The following is a 27,953-nucleotide window of genomic DNA, read 5'->3' as shown; positions in this document are numbered from 1 at the left end:
ATATGAAAACGAAGTGAATGTGTAATAAACACACAAAGCTGAAAAGAAGACAATGATATACATTAAAAGCACAGTATTGGAGAAAATCAGGAAATATTAATAAATTTTTAGTTGAGTAAAGTAAATGAACTAATGAAAGAGAAAAAAAGAGAGAAAGCGGAAGAATCGGTAGCATGGCGGCCGGCGGTCCTCTTCGACGCGACGTCTTCAAGCTCAGCATCCGCCACCCCTCCGTACCCCACGTAGCACAGAGGCGAGCGAGAAGCATTTCGCTCATTCAAATGGTTCAAAGGTTGGCTCTTGCTGCTTAATTACCACTGTCTCAAGTGGGATGCGATTTTATTTATACGTAAGGAACTTTTAACGGTGCAGGGATTGCAATTTCGTTACAAGTTTGTTTGGCTCTGCCGACTATGATGAAGATATAAAGTTACTATCCAAATCTGTGGTATAAATAGTGCCAACTTTATAACCATTTGACGCTGTGGAATAAAAGTATCGCGTCCCCGCCTGCCTACCCCACGTCTTGATCCCCAGCCAGCGGAGCGAGTGTGATTACATACAACTTATGATAAACATGCACAACACACACTACAGTACACTCGAGCATACGACCCGCTTCTTATATACCTACGCGAAACCCTGCCTACCCCCACCTCTGTTCGGTATTCACCTACGTGGCACCTGATTATTTAGAAGAGCGACCGTCATTCAAATACAGGCAGGCATCGTAGATCACTCACACCGTGGTTCAAACTTACCGATTTCAACCTGTAGGGAAGGAACGGATTATTCACATCCTAATACTTGATTTTACTGTATTTCATACATGGAATAATTCTATTAAAAAAAAAAATATTACTGAATTTTATTTGGGTCAACAGAAGAGCAAAAATTTTTATTAAGGCAGCAAATACGACTGTCGAAATACGATATTATGGCTGATTGAGTGGACCCCAAAATCATATTTAGCAAATTGGTAGGAGTACAATAATGTGCAGAATCACTGTTACCGCCACGCTACCTGCGATAGAGAAAGAAGGGAGAAATGGATACATTACAACGGCTTTTTCTGCCAGCGCTGCTAATTATGCTCGAAGGGAGTTCTGGCAGGTAAACCGAGGAAATTAATAGCATGCGAAGCTCACCGGCCCTCTTCTTCTTTTGCTTGTTGACTTTACAGCACCTCACCAACGTCGTTTACAGCAGGACGGTCAGGAAAACACCGCGACCTTGGTTCAGACGGTTCAGTCGCACTGCTGCGCTTGTTACAGAAACCATGACAATATCCAACGCGCGGTCCCTCGGGAATACGCCAGCAGCAAAGGTGAGTCTACACTCGTCATGATATTACACTCCACATTTTGGTTTGGGTACCGCCATAATTCATAATCATATTTCTAACTCTCATATTCACAAACATTCGCAGGGATTTAATTACTCCATGTAATCACAGAAAGTTCACGAGATACGTATTTATTGAATTTTGTGTAGAAAATCTTACGGGAACTGTGAGCACAAGGTATAAGTAGAAGAGTACGTACAAGAACACGGTGTGGGGACTTGATCCTATCGATATCTCGTACATAGGTCTGTATGATACTACCAGGTATCACCTGTTTGAGAAGAAAATTGGAATGCCACAAATAACGTATTCAATTATTCATAAAATTATGGCAGTACCCTGGATTGTTGGTAAATTTGAATACAAAAAAAAATCACTGCACTGGACTGGAATGTATTGAATGACCACCTGGGTTCTTGACGTCTTTGGAAGAACAAGAAACAAAAAAAGACTTGTCTGCGAAATTTTACAAAGTAAATAATACACCGAAACTTTAAACAACATTCCGGGTTGTCGGTAAATTTATAGAGGAAAATAACACTGCACTAACAAAAAAATATTAGATATCCTCCTGGATAGCCGGCGACTTCCTGAAGCAAAAATTTGGACATGAATATCGAATACTCTCTTGAGTTGTCAGCGAAATTATTAAGAATGATTACGACACTAAAATATCAAATACCCTCCTGGGTCGTGTTTGATTCTTTAAACAAACCTCTACACTAAAATATTAAATACCCTTCCTCCTGGGTCGTGTTGGATTTTTTAAACAAACCTCTACACTAAAATATTAAATACCCTCCTGGGTCGTGTTGGATTTTTTAAGCAAACTTGTACACTAAAATATTAAATACCCTCCTGGGTCGTGTTGGATTTTTTAAGCAAACCTCTACACTAAAATATTAAATACCCTCCTGGGTCGTGTTGGATTCTTTAAACAAACCTCTACACTAAGATATTAAATACCCTCCTGGGTCGTGTTGGATTTTTTAAACAAACCTCTACACTAAGATATTAAATACCCTCCTGGGTCATGTTGGATTTTTTGAACAAACTTGTACACTAAAATATTAAATACCCTCCTGGGTCGTGTTGGATTTTTTAAGCAAACCTCTACACTAAAATATTAAATACCCTCCTGGGTCGTGTTGGATTCTTTAAACAAACCTCTACACTAAAATATTAAATACCCTCCTGGGTCGTGTTGGATTTTTTAAACAAACCTCCACACTAAAATATTAAATACCCTCCTGGGTCGTGTTTGATTCTTTAAACAAACCTCTAAACTAAAATATTAAATACCCTCCTGGGTCGTGTTGGATTTTTCAAGCAAACTTGTACACTAAAATATTAAATACCCTCCTGGGTCGTGTTGGATTTTTTAAACAAACCTCTACACTAAAATATTAAATACCCTCCTGGGTCGTGTTGGATTCTTTAAACAAACCTCTACACTAAAATATTAAATACCCTCCTGGGTCGTGTTGGATTTTTTAAACAAACTTGTACACTAAAATATTAAATACCCTCCTGGGTCGTGTTGGATTTTTTGAACAAACCTCTACACTAAGATATTAAATACCCTCCTGGGTCGTGTTGGATTTTTTAAACAAACCTCTACACTAAAATATTAAATACCCTCCTGGGTCGTGTTGGATTTTTCAAGCAAACTTGTACACTAAAATATTAAATACCCTCCTGGGTCGTGTTGGATTTTTTAAACAAACCTCTACACTAAAATATTAAATACCCTCCTGGGTCGTGTTGGATTTTTTAAACAAACTTGTACACTAAAATATTAAATACCCTCCTGGGTCGTGTTGGATTTTTTGAACAAACCTCTACACTAAGATATTAAATACCCTCCTGGGTCGTGTTGGATTTTTTAAACAAACCTCTACACTAAAATATTAAATACCCTCCTGGGTCGTGTTGGATTTTTTAAACAAACCTCTACACTAAAATATTAAATACCCTCCTGGGTCGTGTTGGATTCTTTAAACAAACCTCTACACTAAAATATTAAATACCCTCCTGGGTCGTGTTGGATTTTTTAAACAAACTTGTACACTAAAATATTAAATACCCTCCTGGGTCGTGTTGGATTTTTTGAACAAACCTCTACACTAAGATATTAAATACCCTCCTGGGTCGTGTTGGATTTTTTAAACAAACCTCTACACTAAAATATTAAATACCCTCCTGGGTCGTGTTGGATTTTTTAAACAAACCTCTACACTAAAATATTAAATACCCTCCTGGGTCGTGTTGGATTCTTTAAACAAACCTCTACACTAAGATATTAAATACCCTCCTGGGTCGTGTTGGATTTTTTAAACAAACCTCTACACTAAAATATTAAATACCCTCCTGGGTCGTGTTGGATTTTTTAAGCAAACCTCTACACTAAAATATTAAATACCCTCCTGGGTCGTGTTGGATTCTTTAAACAAACCTCTACACTAAAATATTAAATACCCTCCTGGGTCGTGTTGGATTTTTTAAACAAACCTCTACACTAAGATATTAAATACCCTCCTGGGTCGTGTTGGATTTTTTGAACAAACTTGTACACTAAAATATTAAATACCCTCCTGGGTCGTGTTGGATTTTTTAAACAAACCTCTACACTAAAATATTAAATACCCTCCTGGGTCGTGTTGGATTTTTTAAACAAACCTCTACACTAAAATATTAAATACCCTCCTGGGTCGTGTTGGATTTTTTAAACAAACCTCCACACTAAAATATTAAATACCCTCCTGGGTCGTGTTGGATTCTTTAAACAAACCTCTACACTAAAATATTAAATACCCTCCTGGGTCGTGTTGGATTTTTTAAACAAACCTCCACACTAAAATATTAAATACCCTCCTGGGTCGTGTTTGATTATTTAAACAAACCTCTACACTAAGATATTAAATACCCTCCTGGGTCATGTTGGATTTTTTGAACAAACTTGTACACTAAAATATTAAATACCCTCCTGGGTCGTGTTGGATTTTTTAAACAAACCTCTACACTAAAATATTAAATACCCTCCTGGGTCGTGTTGGATTTTTTAAACAAACCTCTACACTAAAATATTAAATACCCTCCTGGGTCGTGTTGGATTTTTTAAGCAAACTTGTACACTAAAATATTAAATACCCTCCTGGGTCGTGTTGGATTTTTTAAACAAACCTCTACACTAAGATATTAAATACCCTCCTGGGTCATGTTGGATTTTTTGAACAAACTTGTACACTAAAATATTAAATACCCTCCTGGGTCGTGTTGGATTTTTTAAGCAAACTTGTACACTAAAATATTAAATACCCTCCTGGGTCGTGTTGGATTTTTTAAACAAACCTCCACACTAAAATATTAAATACCCTCCTGGGTCGTGTTGGATTCTTTAAACAAACCTCTACACTAAAATATTAAATACCCTCCTGGGTCGTGTTGGATTTTTTAAACAAACCTCCACACTAAAATATTAAATACCCTCCTGGGTCGTGTTTGATTATTTAAACAAACCTCTACACTAAGATATTAAATACCCTCCTGGGTCATGTTGGATTTTTTGAACAAACTTGTACACTAAAATATTAAATACCCTCCTGGGTCGTGTTGGATTTTTTAAACAAACCTCTACACTAAAATATTAAATACCCTCCTGGGCTATCGGTATAATTTTAATACACAAATCTGCTCAAATTGTTAAATACCATCTTTTCCTAGATTGTGATGCATACGCGCGCGTCAGGTACATACGGTCTCCGGAACACAGATATAATATTGCAGGTTTACGTACCGACGCGATTATAATTTTCGCCGCTCGAATGCATTTCGCGCCGGTGACATTGCATGCAGGCAATGTTCATCATACACCCGGAGTTTCCTCGCGATCGGAATGCCGTCTAGGTACGCAGGACAATACGATGTACAATTACTAGTGCGGAGAACGTTCGCGCCGTGATCAAAGAATCTTATGCAGGCGAAAGAAGGTTAGGATCTGTGGTCCAAGCGTCTACGAAAGAAAACGGCGAGTACCAGCATGCGAGCGAATAAATCTGGCTATTTAAAAATTGTGCATACCTTCGCCTACAGCATTCTCGGCGTAGGTACGTACAATCACGTTTCGGAAAGTTACGATTGACAATAATTCGAACACATGCTCACAGCGATTGTTTCGAGAATCACACAAGTCTTCTCACCTTCTATCGCAGATTATAATCATAACAACAGCTACTCACAACGGCGGGACTCGTATTTAGCTTAAACCCAATGGGATAGAAGCTATTTTCTGCATTACATCCGTACTGCGTGGCAGGAAAACACCAGCAAATACGACTAATACCAAAGTGTTTTCACTCGCCAAGGTGGTGGGAGACTGTAACCGCCGTTGATGCATTTGTCGCAGATTCCCGCTATCGAAAAATCTTTGTCACGTCAAGGGATTCGGATTATAGTGTCGAAAAGTGGCAAGCAGGCAAGAATCGTTGCACACCGCGACGTCAATCCTTCCTCATGAAACGTCCCGGCACGGAAAACTTGCCATAATTACCGGGAGAAAAGTTTCTGTGATCGCCCGGCCCGCGAGAAAACGACCGTTACAAATAACAAAATGGCGGAATCACCCGATCGTCAACCGTCAACGCCGGATTTATACCTCCTCCCTCTGCCGCACTCCCGCGTACGGCGGAGCAATTGGTAATACTGCACAGCTGCACAACCGTTTATCATTGCCGTTGCAACTATCGGATAGATATTTCAACTTCTACTTAGGACACAGAGTGCGAATCTATTTACCTTAGAGAAATAAGAACGGGCATGCCGCGTTGAAACGTGAAGAGATTTTCGAAAAACAAAAGAAACCCCTGCTTCCTCCGTTGCTGTAACCATGCAGGAGCGAAGCGACTAATACAGTCGATGAAATTGAACGTAAGTAGCCACGCAATCCCGGTTTCGTCACGACGCGAAGCGAGGGCACGAGTCATGAAGAATCTGACAAGAGATTTGGAAAATCGAGCGAATATTCGGAAGAGCGCGAACCTGTTGCATTATTGCGGAGGGATATCGGGGCCGCGTTACACATTCACATGCGCCGCGGATGGTAGGGAACTACATGTGTGTGCGCGCCCGAACCTTCCCAAGTTCGCTACAATATTTGACATTGACTCTCGATTCGCGAGTTTTTACAATCATCCGGTGACCCGTGGCCATTATTTGAATAATCATTGAAATATCCTTTTTCACCTGTGAATTTGAACACGGAATTCTCGCTGAACTATGTACGTATATTTGTGTTTGGGGTAATTAGGATCGGTGTAACAGAATTTGAGCAGCCACTAGTAAGATTAGATTTCTTATTTTTTTTTTATACGCTCAAATTACTGATTACAAACTTAATTCAACTTGTGAACATGAAAAAATCGATACAGTTAATCACAGTTGTATTTCACGGTTAGACTAAATTCAAAACTACCTGATTAATAATGCTTCTTTCATGGTGCAACAAAATTGCAAACTTTCTGCTATCGTTTTCACAAAATTAAGGGCTGACACAAAATCAGAATTTTATTAACACGAATACTTTTTCAGTGTACAATTTTATCTGTCACCGCGTAGGTAATAAAATAACGTTGAATCTGAGTAATTAACACCAGGCACAAGCTCTTTCCCGGAATGGAAGGAATTACGCGAATGTTATACACATTTCGCCTATTAATCTGTTCTTGGGATTACGTAAAATTGTATCTCATTTTTCGTAAATTATTGCGAGTTCTAAGTAGGAATCTCGTTCGATAAATATTTAATTCTATCAATGGAGCCACCCAAGGAAAACACTGCCCATGACTTTCGAAATGCAACTGGTGTTTCGCAATGTTCTTCCTTATCGACTCCTATGGCGAATAACCATTGGGTTGATAAGGCAGCTCCCGCGTTATGACAAGCCTTGAACACGGCTGATAAACCCTCTTGCGGATAACATTGCGCGCGTTTGTTTATTACTGATTGTGAATCTTTTTCACAAGCAAGCATTAAATTTCTGTGAATCGTATATACCTAATAGTTCTCGATCAAATCATAGTCGTAATAATAATAATAATGAACGAAAAACAAACTATGAACGAATAAAATCTATCACTGTGCAAATATCAAATATGTGATATTATCCACCGCCGGTGGCTAGCTGTTTGCAACCATGTCAGATTTTCAAATTTCATCATACGACATACTCAACTCTGTAGGTGAGTTAATGTAGTATAGAATTGGTGCTCACGCATAAAATGAACCAATTGGTGAAGGAATCATTAGTCAAATTTGGATCGTATCACAATTTAGGTACACCCGAACTATGGATGGGGTAGAGCGTATCATAATTTACGATATTGGCAACGTATACCATACCGACTCGCAGAAGCTACCTCTCTGTGAATCGATACTCTCTATCCGTCTACAATACAATTTTCAACGTCTTTACTAGAGTATCTAATTTTGTTCATCCGTGTAACCGATGTAACAATAATATAATGGTGCCATAACAACATGAATACGGAATAAGGGAGGTAATAACTTGATCGTCACGTATCAAAATAAGTGCTATTGAATTGACCTCTCGATACAATAATTTTGCAGGTGACACATATTACGACATAACGAGAACGTTCGTGACAACATACCCTGGCGTTTTCAGGCTATAATATCAAATACTTTGATCACTGTGGGCTACCCTGTCCAATTTTTAATTCCTATTAGAAATTCGACCAACAATACTTTCACTGACCCGATCCTTTCTGCGCTTTATTTTCCAGAGATGCAGTGCAGCGCTTGACATTGTGAAAACAGTGATCCGTCTACGATTAGCTTTGGGATTCCTTGGGAGATCAAATCAAAGATCATATAACAAGATATATCGAGATCGACGTATGTGCGGACGCATTCTGGGAAAGATGATCCATACTCAGTGGTTCGATGAACTGTACGGAACACTATCCTGATCCGTTCCTAATTAGGATAACCATCAGGTACACAGCAAAAGTCAGGGGTTGTTGGTACGTAACTCATTTGATTCTTTTTCAAACATAGGATCTCAGGGTAAGAAAATTGGCAATCGTTCACTTTTCGATCGCGTCGCAAGTGAAGTACTCAAGCTGGAAGTGGTAAATGGACTCGTCTACTATAGCTGTCCGAATGAAGTTCATGCTCTACGATATCTACAGACCATTATAATTAGTCGCCTAGTTCGTAATTCTCAACAACCGTGATTTCCAGCAGGATGTATAATGTAAAGGGGTATTTCTAAGTTCCGGATATCTATAATGCGAGTACAAAAATTTCACTCAATTTTTCCCATCGGTGTGCTTTTTATTTTTCCTCCTTCTTTGCTGTCCTCATCTTTTTCCAACTCAAAAGTCGGTCGCGTCTCCGCCCGTAGCAGCTGACACCGAGATTCGCCCCCTGCTTACCTGCAGAGTTGCCCGGGTCTTGGGCAGAGTGTTGGTTGGGATGCAGTCAGCAGCTGGCGAAACGCCGGGTCAGAGGGTAATCCTATTGGCGGAGTGTAGCATCGCGACGCTTCACCGTCATTGGTTGCTCCTATGAAATGGGGCGTGGCACGATGAGACAACCAAGGTTGTGGCGACGCTCAACACCCCCGCAACCAGCGATCCCGTCCTGGCCAGAGCTCGAAGAGCCGGCATGGCGGCAGTCGCAGCCAAGCAGAGATTCTCCGCTTGTTTGTTAAATTTTCTCTCTCTCTCCCTCTCTGTGGCAAACTATCGACCACCAATTAAAATATGCATTTCTTGGTCTCGGGCAAAAACCGAATCAAATTTTTTTCTCCGTGCATACACGTATTGATTATTCTTTCAGGAGGTGATCTGTTTAAGGAACGGTGTGTGAGAGACTTTTATCAATAACATAGTTTTATCGCGCATCAGTTCTGCAGTTTATGGTCTCCTGAAACGAAATCATGGCCTCAAAATTCGGTGCCTTAAGGCGTCGTTTCGCGCAATAGCGTTGAATGGAACATAGTCGTCATAACGTATTACACAGGCCATCAAATCTCACGGCGCTAGAACGTAAACGCGTATGACGGTATTTTGGTTAGCAGCGTAGTTTCAATTGTACAGTGCTAAATATAATCCGTCGACCTCATTGAGAAGGAAGTAACAGATGGTTGCTTCAGCTTGCACGGTTATTACTCCTCTGCGGTATATAGATATAATACACAACACTTACTGCTCTTCCGCAAGTAGGTACCTATGGTCTTCAAGAAGTCGAATTACCTGCAACAACCCATTTGAAGATAGCTGATGAAAAAGCATCAGGTCACATGGTGCTAATCTTCTTAATTATTCTAGGAATAAATCCCAGTGTCTCCGACAAAGGGTATTACAAATACGTAACTACACTATAGGTATGTGATACGCGATGCATTCAATTATTCTAACAATAAGCTCAGATACAGTGTGCAGGAATTGGAAGGTAAGTTGCCATCTCGGTCCAATATGCGTATACGAAGTTTAACTTGGTATCCTCGGTCTTCTCAAGGCTTCAAAGCACCGACGGCATCAGTGAACGCGAAGCCTCATTCCGTGCTCTTCATCTTTCATTCTCCCTCCATCTTGGGCCCGATAACGTCCACCATCCTCCATGCTCCATCCTCCACACTCCACACTCCAAAGCTCTCCATCCACCGTTCCGCGTTCTCTGTTATCCCTTCTCCGTCTTCAATTCTCCGTCCTTTTATTTGCAGGCAACGATCAACAATTATTGCCGCGCTATAGCCGAGGAAGTGGAGGGAGGCTGTCCCTGGACCAAGCCCCAGCTCCCAGTCTAGTCCCCCAGAAGAGGGAACCGGCGAGAAGCGCAGGCGTCGAGACGCCCGCCGCCGCCACATCAAACGTAGCCGCTATAGGTTAAATCCTCGGATCCGTTTTTCTTGTTTTTCCCACAGTGGCACCTGATCCCGCCTTCAAAAGTAGACCCGGACCAATCCGCGGTACACGTCGCGTCGCCCGTTGCTTTCGCATCTCCTCCGTCAGCTACCACGCAGACGGTCAGTCGTCGGTTGTTATCAGATCAGGAAGACCCGGCCACGTCAGTCAATCGTCATCGTCATCGCTGTCAAATTTCAGCGTCAAGTTGAAGATCCGTATATTCTCCAGTGCCGGGAAAACTGTATTTTCGTTGAGTGTACACGCGAGTTCGTCTCCAAATCAGTGACACACACGTGCCGATATCAACAGTAAGTTCAGTTTAACAGTGCTTCGATCCAGATTTGATCTTTCGATGCCTCGATTCGACTGTGTTGACGTGGTCCGCTCTCTGATTTTCAATTTTAGAATACCATATCAGTAGGCACAGCGTCCATACAAGATATTTAATTGCCTTGAAATTATGCCACACTGATCGAGTCGTCGGGAATTCTTCTTAAATAATTCACAAAACAATTCTACATCTTTAGGTAAATTAATTTCTTACAGGAAATTCTTTTGTCTTTCACAATTTTCGTTACACGACCAGAAAACAGCACTGTCTATAGGTTATAGTTATTGGCTGCTCGTTGTTACGCACAATTATTACGTATTTATTTGCAGAAAAGTGCTTAGTCCAGGCGCCACGGCGTAATGAATGGAGCGACGGCCGTCGGTACCGCCGGAGATCATCTTGGCCAGTCGCAACAACTCCACCACGTTAGCAGTCCGGAACATCCACGAAGTCCGGGAAGTCCTTTAAGCCTAAGGCGAGGTTCGTCTATTTACAAAATACCTACCTATAACCTGAGTCTCGAACAATTCGTTTATTTGTACGGTGGGTTGGGTCGCTCCGACGGCAAGAGACGCGGAGTGTAACCTACCTGCGATCCAAATCTACAAGGGATCCATTAAATTGCTCTCAAGGTGGGCGAAACGATGCGTGAAAACTTAAATTTCCCGTAATAGCGTCTGATAATTAAATCGAGTACAGAATCGACGATTGAATTGGTATTAGGTTTCAATGTTATTGGATCGTCGTGGCGTATTATTTTTCAATATTTTTACAAGCTAGTCGCAGCGAAAGCTTACAATGCAAGTGCGGAGTGCAAAGCGAATATTCGTTGAAAATTGATTAAATCAGTAAGTATGGTCAATGATTTACAGTTATAAACAGCGTATGAATACTATGAATAATTTTGTGCCATGGTTCGAAGCTAGTTGGTAACTATTCACTGATTCATATTTGTGTATTACGAACACTGAGTATAATACGTAATATTAAACATATTATGTATATTACAAATATTTTACCAAGTGGTGGTTCCGAATAGCTGCACAACTGCGTACTTGAACGAATACTCGAATTACACATACGCACAGACACCTCGACAAAGATACAAGCGTCGAGCACAGAATTCATCGACAAGCAGCTGTGCAGTATAAGCGAATCCCGCGGCAAGAAACGGTCATGATCAAATTATAACTTATGCGTGTATTAGGTAGCCCAAGAATCGTTCACCTTAAGCCATCGAATGTCATCATTTTGTGTCAACATCAAATTTCGTGTCACATGCACGTATATACGTATATAAAGTACAATACAACGTTATTATACACATCCATATGTAACCCGTCTTTGATATTTGTACAAAAAGCAAAAGAGGGTATGAAAAAACGGCAATTCGTTACGCGGATGAATAGAGTCAAGAGAAATTAACAGGTGCGATTCACGTCGTATGCGGCCTTGGCTTTAATAACGAATCCGGAATGATTCTAAATCAGCGTCGGTCCACTCGCCAAGTCATTTAAATTCCCCTGACCTTATACCGTACTGCGCTGTACGAATCGAGGAGATGAAATCTTGGATCGAATGCAGACGATGCCATTGGAGTAATCGAATTCTCGTGATTCGACGAAAGGTTACGAGTGGCAGTACGCGCGGAGCTTGTCAAATACCAACCGCGTTGTACCGCATTCAATTTGTGCTTATCCTGTCTAGCTTCCGCAGTCTTATTCGGTGATCGTTATCGCAACGTTTATGTGGTGCTGATACGCGTGAATTAGCGCCACGAAACGATCCACTTGGATCCGCCGACCAGCGATCACTACCAGCTACCACTTGATCACTGTAACGGTGTGATTTCTAACCGATGAGTGGTTCGGTTCCATTAAGCACGCGCCTCGCTTTTTAACGAGTATGAAATGCAATTTTTTCCCTGGCGCCAAGCCAGAGACCCGACAATCTAGAACTCACATCTGGTTTAAGAGTAAGCGTTAAATTTCATTAGCATATCAATGGTGGTGGCTGCTGCGCCTCGAAAGTCCTCGGAGTCTGGGGGACGTCGGGACGCCACCTGCGACCCCCCCGAGTCTAAACTCCCGCATGGCTTTTGGCTACAAACAGGCAACTCCGTTCTCAATCGCATCTGACATGAAAATTCTGAAAAATCTTCAGTTTCAATTCGACGGAATTTCGGAGGAAGATCAGTCCCGGTACGCGGATTCCAGACGATTTCATATTTTGATACATGACGTCAAGATAGGTATGCGGAAAAGTAAAAAATGATTGCGAAAAATAGGTTTTACATTATCGCGGTATTTGACATTGATTGGTTCTTTGGGCTCAGTGTTCTGCAGAGTATAATTCCAGCGGAATTATAAACACCGCGGTGGGGAAAATTGGCGTAAAGTAAGTAGTAAAGGAGGTCTTGTGATTTTCTTCGTGCCCCTTAAACAACCGTATACAAAACACAATCCCATCAAATTGCGGAGTTAAATCAGCAGCGAGAATATAATAACTCCGGCAATAGTAGCTGCGAGCTGCACTCTCGGAATGATTGGAATAATTTTATCCTTGGGGTCGTGCCCCGACCGTGACGGTAGGGGAAAAATCTGTATAGTTATATCTACAATCTACATATTCATGGGAAGGAGCGTTACTTCGTACTTCTTGAGGTTTTTCCAAAACCCCATTTCCCGATGTAAATATTGTTTACCGAGAAAGAGAATGAAATTAGGTAGCGAGATATGCGGTTGTCTGAACGCAAAAGCTGCGTAAGCCCTTGGGATCAGAATAGATATGACAAAAAAAAAAAGATTCGCACACTTTTATAACGGCTGCAAATAATGCAGCGTACATCGTATTTTCCTTTGAGGCGATCGAATTTATAATTTTTTTTTTTTTTTTTTTATATCATGCATTTTTCCGTTATACCAGCAGCTTGTAGCCATTCCCATCTGTACACTTGTATAACCTGAAAATAAACAGGCATCCGTTTTTATTCCTCTCTGCAGCGTAGCTGGTACCCTGCATTTCACCACTTATATGTATAGCTACAGCTAGTATATAATATTAGGCAAAGTGCTACGATTGTAGGTGCGGGCGTTATATATTTATGTGTATTAAATAAATGCAATTAATTCTTATGCAATTGGCGAACAGGGGGTGTACAGGCCCCCCTCCCTCCTCCCCTTCTCGCCCCAGCAACATAGAATGGCACAGACTCCTTATAATGCAATCAACCGGGGGTTCACGAGGTCCTATACGCTCCTACTCTTCAATGGGGTTACTAACGTCGAGAACGTCGCTGAACGAGCACGAGAAAGAGATTTAGGGATTACCCGCCAAAGGGGGTGCGGCAGACTGATCGGGTCAGCGGAAATGAATTGCTTCGTAAGAGTGGTCTTAACTGATTAACTTGATTGACGGAGAAAAAAAAAACTACATGTATTATGCATGGGTATGAAAAATATGCCGATACGAGCATACGTATGATGTACGCGGTAATTCTTTGACCGTGAATTTCTGTACGTTGTATTTTAATCTACCCAGTTTTGGTATCCAGTGGATGTTTTAGCGTTCCCGTAACTTCAGTCGTGTGGCTACGTATATTTGAATCATAAAATTATTTACCTACGGCTTCCAATAAACAACAAACATGCTTGACATGCTGCGGTACCGAGGACAGAAGTCAAGCTGACATCCCGCCGGTGTTTCTAACATGACTTTACTATATACTTTGCGATAGTCGAGTTGAGTGTCTCTGCGTCGCGTAGTCTTCTCACAACAGGATCAGTTTATGCAACTGTTACCTCGTTTTTGAACTCGTTTAATAATAATAATAACAACAACAACAACATCAACAATAATAATAACAACAATAACAACAATGGCAGCAGGAATCGAAGGTCTTGAAGGCGGCGGCCTGTTTGTCTAACGCCGCGATGAACACACACTCGCATGTATAGTCGGAGTTATGCGATATGCATACAACCATCCAAACGTACATCTGACGGACCCGCGGCGGGTGAGGACTACATGTACGGGCACGTGTCTTGGGAGCAGACGTTCCGAATCTTGATACAATTACACGCAGTGTCGGGAGATTACGGAAAGCGACCGCTTGAAATTCCACCACGTTCCATGTCCGTAGGCGATAAACATATTGACCAATGTTCAGCGTGTTAACGTTTCAAGGAAGCACCCGGTATTTTCGTTACAGATTCGGGTGACAGTAGCGTTATTTCACCAGGACTTCCGGAGCGGTACAGTCCCCTCGGCGCTACCGGGTCAGCCTCGAGCCTGGACCCTTACGCATCACGGGGTGTCCAGGATTGTCCGCTGCCGCTTTGCCGAGGAATGCCATCGGAGTTTCCTCCCCCGAGATCACCGTACTTGACTGCTCTTGGGAACGGGCATCCTCACTTGATGGGCCAGGTACAGCAGCAGCCTCAGCACGGCGCCAAACCGCCCCGGACACTGGGCCTGATATGCGTCGTCTGCGGCGACACCAGCTCAGGGAAACACTACGGGATTCTCGCTTGCAACGGGTGCAGCGGTTTCTTCAAGAGGAGCGTGCGCCGCAAGTTGATTTACAGGTCAGAGAATTTTTCTACATGCAATTACAAGCGCGACAAACTACCTACAGCCAATAATTGTGAATCGCGTCGTCGAAGGTCGGGAACTCGATACCCTGAAATTTGGCACGACTTTGCAATCGCGTCCAAGATAGAATAACTACCTATAGGTCGAAGAACAATTTGTCCAGCTACCGCTTCAATTGAGTCCGCGTTACACGTACGTATACGTAGACGCGAGGAGCCATGTGGCTCGAGAGTCGAGCGGGATCATCCTAATGCCGGCAACAATGGTGCTCATCTCACGGTATCATATCGAATCCCCGTGCCAGCCGAGCCAACAACCCGTCCCTCGGGAGGCACCATCCGTCTCCATTGAATCCCTTTCAACCGTGAGTTCGATCGACGGGCCACGGTGGCGCACGCACGCATTCGACTGTGTGTCCTTAGCCTGGTAGGTACCTACGTATGCGTTGGCATAGGATTCAAGGTGCCGTGTAAGGCAGGCCAAAAGCAGCGCCAATGCTCTCGATATACGGAGGATCGTCGACCCTTCGCCCGAGTCCGTAGAAAATTAAGTCCGGTTTGAAAAATGAATATTTTCTCCACCGCGTCCTGAACGTGACCGGAAAACGAATACCAGAATGGGATCTCCTCCGGTAAATCTTACCTCACTTTCGTCAGATTTATACGGGATTCGAGTCAAGCTCATTTTCATTCACATTCCAAATCATTTATCAGTCAACCTCCCGGCTTCGACCATTGCCACCCGTTCACCCCTCGGGAACGAAACTCCATCGTCGTAGGTAGGTAGATATCCTCTGGAGACGAAGATGTACGCCATCTCGGACTCTTTTGTGTTGAATAAAAGTGTCAACGACACAATCATAAAGGCCAAAACAGATTCACATACACATTCACTCTCGCGTACAGACAACACACTTACACGGAACATATACACAAGGTATACAATGTTTACCTTCTTCTTGACACTTACGTCTTGTGTATGAAAAGTTAGTCGTTACAGAATAAACATACAAGACAGGCGTACAGAATTTCTCTCACTATATGTATAAACTGTTCTCTAATTTATTTAACCATTTCCTCTCCTAATAAAGTAATTCAGGCAACTGCAGATAATTTGCAACATTTTGCATCTGTGTCGTGCGCGACGGGGATTTTGCAGATTAAGCCGATACGCGTAATTCGCGGTGGATACCTATGACTCCTCTCGTTCATAGTCATATGGCGCATAGATGGTGAAGAGTACAAGTTAAGGCACGGTTCGTTGCCGCAATGGAGATTTAAGGACTGAAGAGCCTTCGCACAGATAACCAATTACCGGGACGGTTGAGGGTGACGGTGCCGGTCGACGCCGTTATATCCGAACGACAGATGCGTCCCGACGCGACGCGACGCGCGACGCTTATACCCCGCAATCGTTGGATTACCTACCAAACTATCTCCCGCCCCGCGCACAACCGAGCTTGGTATAATTGGTGCGCTTTGTTGCCTGTTCGGACCCGGTTTGTTGTCAATTTTCATCAAGATATTACACCTACCCTAAGCTCACACGGAAATTCCCGACTGTAAGACTTCGGCTTCCGGTAATAATCAAACACTTCGCATGGCTCATCCTAAATCTTTTCTTTCTCTAAAATTGATGATAATTCCCACGCGCTCCCGTAAATTTTTGAAAGCCAAACGAGGCATGGCCTCGATTTATAATACCGGCGATAAACGACGCGCGGGGCAATTAAACGGAAAAAAGCAAAGAAAGTCACGTGCAGTGGCAGTGGTTTAGTTTGGGCGGAGTAGCCGGAGCGAGGCTTGATGCAGCAAACAATAAGGCGGCACGCCTCGGCAAGATAGAATACAAGTTGTACATACATGTACGTGTAGCGGAGAATGGGCTGGAACGAAAACGGGACAGAGAGATGGGTAAATAAATGTATGATGTGGTTCTGAAGGGTAGGTGACAGTAGGTGAAGGGCGGGAGTCCCCGTCGGGGTGTGAACGCAAATCAATTTGTGGGCCCCATGCCAGCACGCCACGAGCCTTCCTACATCCCTCCTCATTTCTCCTATGTATCGGGACAAGATACTACCCTCGCGTGAATCACAGAGGTTCGCTACTTCGCGAATGACGTTAACTCAAATCGCCCTAATGAGGACACAAAAATTATCCAATCCATATATACGTTAATCGCCAAGTGATGCCTCGTGTTTGAAAAATCATTGAATAACGAATAAAAAATCTGGACAAGCTTCTTTCAACCTCATAGAATCCGGATCCATATATCCTTGCATGCTGCTGAAATTATATTGCAATGTGTCGAGTTGAACCCGTCGTACAACCTACATGTACTTACTCCGAGATTAAAAGCGGACGAAGGTAAGGACGTGAACGAGTACGTCGCAGCTCCCCCAGGGACAAAACTCGGGTCGCTTCGGCTCTCGCGAACACCCTGGGATAACGAGGTTAGCCCAACAACGAGAGTAATGAAATTTAACGCCAATTCTTCCGCACGAGCCACCGAGCGTCAGGACTACTCACATCCAGAGTGCAACGAATTTTCGAGCCTCGGCGGAACGTGGCACTTGAGATCTGCCAGGCTTCCTATCCGAATCGCTAGGCAGTATTAGCGTACCTACAACTTTTCATAATATACTCACGAACCGAACTGATCCCAGATCAACCTTTCAAAATAATTCGCATTTTCTCTCTCTCTTTCTTGTAGCTAAGTGTTGTAGCGACAGAAAACTAAAAAGTTTAGTTAATTTGCCCAGATTCGTTATGAACAGCATCGAGTTCAGTTTTGGGAAGCCCCTAAAATTTAGTATCTAGGTGAACTCGGATGAAAAATTTATCATACGCTGACAAAAATATCTGCATTCATTTATCCATAAGCATTACTAGTTTCTGGGAGCTATTTTTTTGTTTTAAGCGGAGATTTTAATGAAATTTGAAACATAATGTCGGAAAAAGCAGTGATAAGAGTTTCGTGCGTGTCGCGTCATGTATAACGAAGCCTGATGCAAAATCCAACAAATAGCTTCACAGAACCGCAAATTTATAAAATATAAAAACGTCTCTTATAGATTTCTTTTTATTGTTGCATTACAATATTTAAATTATACAACGAGTAATCTTTCCAATCAAAATAAGAATATACTCAAACAAACATGCATGTTTGTAAGCTAATAAATAACACTTTTAGTCACAAATTCGACGTCTAATTGTGAGAATGGGGAGAAAAGACGAAGGATTTAGGATTTTCTGGTGATGATCATCTTCGTCCCAATTTCCGGATGACAAAATTTAATTAGCGGCTTAGACTGGCTCGGTTGTTTTAATTCAAAATTAGGTCGAATTTGAACAATTGTTGGTGTTGAGTAAGATGCAGGGGACGACGGGGAAATTTATATCGGAATCGAGATTAATTATTACGCAAACATTGTTTTGACACATGGAGCGTGAGAGGCTTATCGTTAGAATTTGATTGATTATTCTGACTGAACTCAACAATGAGTGATATAACTGTAATAGTGAGCAAGCAACGTGCAGAAGCCTTCTTTCGCCTTGCAATGAGGATGAATCATTACGGAACTCGAACACTGTGAAGCCAGCCTAATAAGGAAACATAACGAATTGATGAATTTGTCTATTTCGATGCAGATGTCAAGCGAACACTGGAAGCTGCATTGTCGACAAAGCTCATAGAAATCAGTGCCAAGCCTGCCGTCTTAAGAAATGCATACAAATGGGGATGAACAAAGATGGTAAGTAATATTGCATGGATCTACGTTAGAATAATATTTAAGTAATTCCGAATCGGAAGATTGGACAAAATATCCTCGATTGCCGGTCTTAGCGGATGATCTTCCACAAGTCAGGTGCAGGCATTACTCCGAAATTCCTCTCCTCAAAATCAGATTGTCTCGATACCCGAGCGCGCGTTGTCTCTTTCATTTTTTTTTTCTTTTTTTCTTCCCCATTTCGGCAGCCCCGCATCTCCCCCTCGTCGTTCTTCACCCTTCGTTTCATTCCGCGCCATTCCTCTGCCGAATGGCGGTAACTTTTTTATAGCCGAAGTTGGATATCGGAGAAGAAATTGGATTCGGACCCCTCAAGTCTCGGGTAAGGAGGTGAATCGTTGGGTGAATTGGGAAATCGGGAAATCGGGCAAAGAGTAGAATTGGCCGCATGCCTCGGCTTTCGCTTTCTCACGAACCCTTGAACGACACTCGTTTCAGCAAAAAAGCGTTACAGCATAGATATCGCATCCATCAACCATTTCATATTTGCGTCTAGGTGCGACTTTACCAACGACTAACGAAGGCCGCAGTCTTCGACGTGCCTGCGTAACATCTCCGGTCGTGAAAGGTTTTCGTTCAACGATTTGGCCATTGGTTCTTTGGACTCGTTCGTTAGCCTGTGACGAATGCTGGAGCTATTAGCGAAGCGCAACAATTTAAGCACGACCGCGATTCAACCACCGCGGCAGTCAATACGTAGCGGACCTATGCAGAGCGTACATAGATATATTTCCTCACGCTTCGCCGTAGTCGTCGCCCTTAAGGCTGGCGAAAAATCCACTCGTTAGCGATGGTCGCGTGTCTCGTTGCCCGAAGGGTTAATTGGAGGAAACAAACTTGAGCTAGAAGCGCGACGGGGAGTCCTCGCAGCCGCAGGGTTGCCGCCTGGCCAGCTCATGCAAATCAGGAGCGTTTATCTCTCCTGCGGCGGAAGAGGAGACGCACAAAAAAGGGCGAGAGAAATTTAATGTGTCGAAAAACTGGCACAAAGGGCTGAAAGCAACGATGCTCACCACCGCTTTGCTCGGATGACATCAACTCGGTGGTTATTGCGCCGGTCGTGCAGTTTAGTTCGCGCAAACGACACCCTATATCGCGTACATCGCGTTAGAATGTTCGGAGCATACGTTATTAATTTAGGATTTGAAAAAAAAAACACAAATTACAGGGGTGATAATACTTTGGTAAAAGTTTCGTTCTCTCGGGAGATGTTTATTATAAATCGAGTATTAATCGTTGAACATCGTAACGTGTCATTTTTTCGTAACGGTAATATGGAAAGACACACACACACTGCATATTCGAAGAGCCACCACGTTGGATTATATCCATAAAATGATTATTAATCTCCTCAGCCGATAGGCTTGTGATATTGGCGGAGGGTTGAGGAAAGGCGAGCAGGGAATTACATAATATCGGATGGAAACAATGGATCTGATTCCGGATACACGAAGGCCTGTCATCGACAGAACCTCGATATCCGCGAAGCTGGGGCCGCAGGCTCCGTCAGTCGCCCCCCTCCTCCCAGCCCCCCGTCGGGTCAAGTTTTGTCTGGTTGCGGCTGTTCTCGGCATTTTGTTTCTTGCCGGTTACCCCTGGCGATAAAATTTGACATGGAAATATCCCAGAGACTCCATCCAATATTTATTTCGCGTCGATTGACTGACCCCGTAGAGAAAATCATCGAAATTTTCGCCCAATATTTGTACAGAATATGATAATATCTGTTATATACACGCCGATTATCACCACAGCCGTAATCGCATCTCTGTCATCTCTCTATTGCAGTAATTATTGGCAATAACGTCAGTAATACGCTTGTTGCAGCCGTGCAGAATGAAAGACAGCCACGGAACACAGCCACCATCAGACCTGAAGCTCTCGTCGAAATGGAACAGGATCGAGCGCTTCGAGAAGCTGCTGTGGCCGTTGGAGTGTTTGGGTGAGTCTGTTGCTGTTTCGTATTATACGCCTATCCACAAACCGGGGTCAGAGACTCTTAGCCATCTTAAAGCTACCGTCTAAACAGCGTGTATGAAGCCTAGAGATAGATAACCACGCTCCGATTGGTCAGGCACGCGATATACAAAGTCTAGATATTATAAGGTATGCAGGCTAGAGGTTGAGCCTCAGATCATCTTTGATCCTGATAGTGATATTATGCTCAACGTCGCGTGTGCCGTGGTCGCGGTCGAAGAGCTACTGCGACGGATCATTTTACGTGTTAGTCGTTAAAAATTACCTTTGAACGTCGTCGTGACGCTCGGGGTTAACGCGGCGAGTAACTCAACTGAAAGTAACGAAAACCCGATCTCCTCTAATGTAAAGTAAACTTGAAACGAGCCAGCCTAGCCCGAGTTATGGGCGGCGCTCCGATGTTTCTTTTGTCGTCCCTACAATGCGTCGATTCGTGAAAAACAACAGCATTTATTATTTGCTTAACAAAGAATCGGTAAAATGTTTGTAGAAACTGTTATACCTTAATGGTAACGTTTAGTCATTTTTTTTTTTTTTTTTTTCTTCAAATCCATACCGTATGGACTATCATAGTATATATTATATATTATACCGGTGGTTGTTAAAATTTTAAAGAAAAAAAAACCCTATCCTATATTCAATTTTCCACATACGTTTCACATTTGGCTAATTCTTGTCCTCCGTTGTTGTGATCCCGTTGGACCGCCACTTTGCCACATCAATTTTTCAAACCGTTCCCCTTGTGCCCTCTCACCGTTCGTGCCTCGACTCGAGGGTGTTAACCAACGTGAGAGCCGATCGTCGAAAGTGATCCGTCTCTTACTATCTGGGCAAATATCGCCCGCGCTCGTCGCCCAGGGGAATCGTAGAGTTTCGCATCTGCGAAGCGGCTCGTTTCGCGCAGGGGGGACATGAGATCGGGGCTGTCGCCAATGTTCTTCTCCAGGTGTATCGGAACGGATATCGGAGGAAGGGTGGAGCGAAGGTTAGCCTCTGACCTCGTTGTTTTTCTGTTTATCATCTCGGGACGCAAATTATCCGCTGGTCCGTGTGTCCTAGCTTCAGGGGAAACGTTGCGTGACAAGCTCTCGGACTTGGTCTTGCGGACCAGGTGAGCCAGATGCCGCTTTATCGTTTCCCGGTCGACCGATTCCTCGTCGGTATTCCTCTGCAGTGTGTTCGGATTTTTCGTCACGCTGTCCAGCATCTCGAGGAGGCGATCGAACGTCAAGCAGATCTCGTCCAACGACTGCTGGCTGATCAGAAGATAGCCGCGGGTCTCCTCTTCCTTCGTCTTCAGCGTCGCCTCCAGATCCGCGAGGTTTTCGTTCAGCGCTCTCAGCTTTGCCTCGGCTATTTCTCGTCGCAGCTTTTCCTCCGCTAGCAGCAGGTCGTTCCGCTTCGTTTCCTCGAATAGTTGCTCGTGTCGCGCCTTGGCCTCGATCAGTTGTCGAAATATCTCGTCAACCTGAGGGCTCGCTTCGTTTTTCACCATGTATTCCGTACGTTCCTCGACAAAGTTCTCGCCATCCCGGCCGCTTTCGGGATTTCCACCTCCCGCGTTCGAGGAACGACAGAGATCGGCGCGGAGGTCGAGGTGGAGTGAAGCTCGGGGATGCTCGGGGTTTTCCACAATCTTTAGCCGTTCGGTGTCCCCCGGCTTCGCCGGGCTCGGTGTACGATTATTACTCGGCTTGATTTCTATTCTCTGGCGGGCTACCGAGGACGCGGTCGATGCCCTCTTAGGAGCTGCCTGGCGACACGGACTTTTCGGCTGCCTGCTGACCGTGCGTCTCGACCTGGGGAGTGTCGTCTTTGCGGCGACACCTCGATCCGGATTGAGGTAACGCTGGGCGGTGGTCACCGACGCAGACTTACTATTTTGCGGCAAGCACATCCAGTGATATTCCGAAGAGGCGCCACCATTGTTGGCTTCGAGCTTATTGGAGATCTCCCACAAAATTTGCTCTCGAACAGCGTTTAATCGTAGGTCGACAACGGCCAGGGTCAGGTTGCTGTTCAGAAGGTCCAAGAATTGGCAGGCCGCGCTTTCGGTGATCCCGCAATTCTGCAAGTCGAGGGCCTTCAGCCAAAGACTGTCTCGTATAGCCTCGATTATTTCGCGAATCGCGAGGTCTCCCATCTGCGGATTTCCGTTTAGCGTCAGACGACGCAGCCCCGGCATCGCCTCCAAATTCGGCTCCCGATACCGCAGCGAGTCTTTCCAAGTGTCGTGGTAAAGTATCAGCTTTTGCCTGGAAAGCGCTGCCGCGAGAGTCGGTCCGCTCCGATGCGTCAGGTCGCACTGACCGAGGTTCAGGGACCTTATGCTCTGGACATCGGCGACGGTGCGGCATATCAGCTCGCAACTACCGTCGCCGATGCGGCACCTCTGCAGCGAGAAGTGCTTGAGGGTGTTCGTCGATGCCAGGCCGACGCAGAGAACGGCGAGGCAGTCGGGAGGCAGAGGAATGCCCTCGAGCTCGAGGCTGGTCAGCACTGGCGAATTCCTCACGCACTGACCCACGCTGTGAGACAACCATTCGAGCAAAAACCGCGTTAGAATAGCCGGCGCCTTCCCCGTCGCTCTTGCCTTGTTCTCCGTGTTGACCTCCTCCAGGGGCTTTCGGCACTGGTACCGGCTCCTCACGCTCACCGATTTTAGACTGTGATCGAGCGACAGGGAGTTCAAGAGTGGTCCCCAGTCTTCCATTTTTACACGGTCCGTTGTAAAGTCCAAACTGTGAGGCAGGGTAACGCTTATCACCGGAAGCGGCCGGAGCCGCTGCTGTTTGCAGAGGTCCATGTAGCAGGAAGCAAAGTTTTTGCTAGACGCTACCGTCATTTTGGTAGCAACGGGCCGCTTCCAAGGTGGTGGCTTCTTCCAGTACCCTGCGGTGCAGGTTTGAACTTCGTTAAGTTTCTCATACCCTCGCGAAAAATTCGAGAGAATTGAACCATGGAGGTTATTTCGATTTGACAGCTTACCTGAGTCACCTTTAACCCGAACTCGGTGGCGAGCGTGGACTTGCATCAACGGCAAACGTCGCGGATCTAAACGTAGAGACTTTCGTTTCGGAAATTTGAACGGCTTTTAGTTACATTTGGGAGAAAAAAAACGGTTGTACTATTTTCAGGTAGAATCGCAATGATTTATTGCGACGCGGAATATCAAATCACGTATATACATGCTAAGCAAACAAAATCACTGCTCCAGAAACAAACGAATCTTATACCTGGATTCTCGTACTCGTGAGTTGGTAGGATGTAATGTAGGTATTATGCCGATTGATTGGGGACGGTGGAAAATTGAATTAGGTATCGGTGCAGAATGCGTCATCCCGTCTCACCGTGCATACAGTATCGATCACGCCCCCGTGAGCCGGTATAACAAATTCTACTCCTCCTCCCTGGCATTACAACTTTGTGAGTAAAAAAAAGTTTCACCAATTCTTTCAGACCCCCGGTGTCACTGGCGATGGCCAGGTACACGGCACCCCTACCTCTGCCATCTATTGCGCCAACCCCGAATTCAACGAGTGCTTCGACGCCACCGCGCCAGGAAGCCGAAGACGGTGAGTTGAGCTTATCGCTTTTCGATCAGTTCCGATTCAAGTCTGATGCCTGATTATTCTCGTCTCCTAAAAGGCAACGGCTCGGAGGATAGTATCGACGTGACAAACGAGGAACCCGTCGTTCCACAGCGCAGCGGATGCGCTCAGCTACCGCCGGTGCTTCCCGCCCTCTATTCGCCGACGACGGTCGAGACCGTTTACGAAACGAGTGCCAGATTGCTCTTCATGGCCGTAAAGTGGGCCAAGAATCTTCCTTCTTTTGCCAGTCTACCATTCCGCGATCAAGTAATACTGCTCGAGGAGGCATGGTCGGAATTGTTCCTCTTAAACGCCGTCCAGTGGTGTTTGCCCCTGGAGTCGTCGCCGCTTTTCAGTGCCGCCGAACTTACCGCCCTGACGCTTTCACCGCCGCTCCAATCCCACCAGGGGTTGCATTACCCGGGTGTCGGGAAGTCCACCCAAGTCTCCGCGGACGTCAGACATCTGCATGACACCCTCCACAGATACAAAGCCATGATGGTAGACCCTGCGGAATTCGCCTGCATGAAAGCCATCGTTCTCTTTCGACCTGGTGAGACAATTTTTATCGTCAATCGGCTGATCGATGGTCGGCAGGCACGAGGAGTTTCGATATTAGTCCAGAGTCTTTTTACTTTGTCTTGCAGAAACCCGCGGCCTCAAGGACCCCAGTCAAATAGAGAATCTTCAAGATCAGGCTCAAGTTATGCTCGGGCAGCACGCGAGAGCTCAGCATCCGGGAAACCCGGCGCGCTTCGGAAGGCTCCTTCTTCTGCTGCCCCTTCTGCGAGTCGTTCCAGCGACGAGGGTTGAGCTGGTCTACTTCCACAAAACGATCGGTAACACTCCTATGGAGAAAGTTCTTTGCGACATGTATAAGAATTAGGCCGAACTTGGCTTGTTAAAGTGCAGAGTTTGGAACTTGCATTTTCTCCGTTATCTTTCGTCCACCTACTCCGGCTCTTTAACGATCGTCGATACATGTTCGACCAACAATCCCTGTTGACGAATTGGGGAAAGAGAGCAAACATTATGATCCTGGCCACGCCCGGGGTTTCGCGATTTCTACGAAAAATGACGCGAGTCCCAATTGAGTAATAGTGGTTTTCACGTGGCTGCACGAGTGCGATTCACTTCTGATATAACTAGCGAGTATGTTGTATGTATTATATAGGCTGATAAACATTTTCATCCGTAAATCGTTGTCAAACACGAAATGATGTACCTAATGCAAGAAAAACTTGAAGGTATAACGAAAACTGCAGGCATCTAATCTACAAGGAATTAAAAGTTAGCTATTCAAAATATTTATGTATTCATTTGTAAGTATTTATTCCTCATTATTATATCATTCATTATTTATTCGTGTAATATTATGCATATATTATATATAAAAATATTATATATAATATAGTATATATCACTGTGTATAATACACATATACATACATATATATATGTATAAAAATGATTCGTCGAAGTTTGTCAATATCGTTTTATTAATTACTTAAATGGTTCTGATGTTTCGATCGGCCACGTCCAAGCATCTTCAGGCAATAATTATTGTGAACAACACGTTACGCTCGTAGGATTGTCAATAATTATTGCTTGATGATGCTTGGACGTGGCCGATCGAAACATCAGAACCATTTAAGTAATTAATAAAAGGATATTCTACCATGACCAACTTCGACGAAACATTTTTAATATATATAACCACATTGGTCATGAATTTCAAACTTCTATATATGTATAAACATGTATTATACACACTCGTATATTACATGTATTTACACAGATTGTATCTACGTGCGGGGTGCCTATGCATAGGTATAGGGGTTAAGTATCATGACTTGAAGGCTGCATGTGTCAAGCCAAAGGTTAGGTCATAATTGACGGAATCACGGTGGCCCCGCACACTCCGTGTCGTGGTATTGTTATCGTAAAACTATATGCTATGTAGCTGGGGGTGAATATCGTGTTGCCCGGCGGTGTAATATTCTTTGTAATAAAAATACAGAATAACGGTGTATAATGGCATGTGAATTATACCTCAAATATGCAGTAACGTTGACCAGAATTTAATAAACGATCGTCGTGCAAGAACTGCCTGCTCGTAATTTCATTTTTTTAATTTTCTCACGAAGGAGGCATGATTCGCATGGACGCGCGTGGAAGTGGTATTACACTGGCATTATAAGGTGCGACCCATTAGCGTGTAGACGGGGGCTGCCCGAGGGTATATCCACCTCTAATGTCGCCTCAACTATGCACCGATTGTATATTTATCGCTATGTAATCCCTGGGACGTTTTGCCTCCGCCCTCGCTCTGCACGCCAAGGGGAGACCAGTGAAATTCCGTTCCCCTGGGTATAAGCAACGCGGCGTCGTATAAATTACAGTCTCGGCTGAGCGAGATTTAAAGGCTGCTTAACTTGTCAAAGTAGGAGGTTAAACAGTAGGTACATATTATACGTACACGCACGTATAGCACCAGATGCGTTCGTCTTTACAGGTACCAGTAAACGCACACTTGGTGTGGAAATTACGCTACGGGCACGGGAAACAAAGAGACATGAGTAATTTAAAAACTCGTACATTTTTTTTTTCTTTTTCTTCTTTTAAAAAGCAAGCGCCAAATTACATTTCTATCCCAGGAGCGCCACTTTGCAGATAGTCGATAGAACGATGGCTAAATGCTCTTTCAAAAACCACGCAAATTTCATCGTCATTTCATGATGACGGCTGTTGTCTTGACACGCCGACCGAAAGATTGCGCTCACACAGTAGGTATCGTCGTCAGAGGCACGTTTGGCGTCGGCGTGGCGTCGGGGCGGTTTAGGGGACACCGATGGGGTGGCGTCTGGGATATCGACTGGCGTCCACCAGGGCGGGGTTTCTGCATTTGCCGCCCCTGGCTTGCACCCGTTTCTCCACCGATTCCGCGAACAAAACGCCGCGCCGCCCCTTTCGTGCTGGCAGAATTTCAGAGCTGAAACTCCCGTGGAAGCGTGACCTAGCAATGGCGGCAGGACTTGTTGTATTTCCCATTCCCAATGTATATAATACACGTACGTGTGTACGTGGTATTTGGATATCTAAGGCATGTATACGCGTAACGTCTAACTGTGTGGGTACGTACCGTAGGTTTGCGGGACATGCCTTCCTGCCTTCCTTGCATCCTTCCATCCTTCCATCCTTACTTCCTTCCTTCCTCGCTACCTCTCTCCGTTCCCCCGGCGGCTGAAATTTTATCCCCTCCGTTCCGGATGGAAAATGGGAGTAAAAGCAGCACCGCCACCGACTGCCAGCCCTCAGACCCCCAGCCTCCATTTATTTTATTACATTATCATACCAAAGAGGCGCTCGATAAGGAGGGCTCTGACATGACGGTT

At 44.3% G+C, this 27,953-nt stretch overlaps 1 protein-coding gene across 1 annotated transcript; it reads left to right on the top strand.

The window, feature by feature from the left end:
* Positions 1-735: 735 nt before the first annotated feature.
* On the top strand, positions 736-25,910 carry LOC124309531 (photoreceptor-specific nuclear receptor-like). Its single transcript, XM_046773211.1, has 11 exons — positions 736-1,113; positions 1,184-1,327; positions 8,146-8,385; positions 10,092-10,583; positions 10,936-11,086; positions 14,817-15,192; positions 18,850-18,953; positions 20,817-20,931; positions 24,426-24,541; positions 24,615-25,112; positions 25,207-25,910. The coding sequence occupies exons 5-11, from the start codon at positions 10,966-10,968 to the stop codon at positions 25,443-25,445; spliced, it is 1,569 nt and encodes a 522-aa protein (XP_046629167.1). The 5' UTR covers positions 736-1,113; positions 1,184-1,327; positions 8,146-8,385; positions 10,092-10,583; positions 10,936-10,965; the 3' UTR covers positions 25,446-25,910.
* The last annotated feature ends 2,043 nt before the right edge of the window (positions 25,911-27,953 follow it).

This window comes from Neodiprion virginianus, chromosome 7 (assembly GCF_021901495.1).
Source record: "Neodiprion virginianus isolate iyNeoVirg1 chromosome 7, iyNeoVirg1.1, whole genome shotgun sequence".
Classification (NCBI taxonomy): Eukaryota; Metazoa; Arthropoda; class Insecta; order Hymenoptera; family Diprionidae; genus Neodiprion; species Neodiprion virginianus.
The sequence above is the reverse complement of the archived record's forward strand: the minus strand, read 5'-3'. Positions and strand labels throughout refer to the sequence as shown.

Bases quoted from the DNA above. Each gene is read 5' to 3' on its own strand.
- LOC124309531 (XM_046773211.1), top strand. From the start codon at position 10,966: ATGAATGGAGCGACGGCCGTCGGTACCGCCGGAGATCATCTTGGCCAG. The intron at 11,087-14,816 runs GTTCGTCTATTT...TTTTCGTTACAG, and splicing joins TCCTTTAAGCCTAAGGCGAG to ATTCGGGTGACAGTAGCGTT. The intron at 18,954-20,816 runs GTAAGTAATATT...CGCTTGTTGCAG, and splicing joins AATGGGGATGAACAAAGATG to CCGTGCAGAATGAAAGACAG.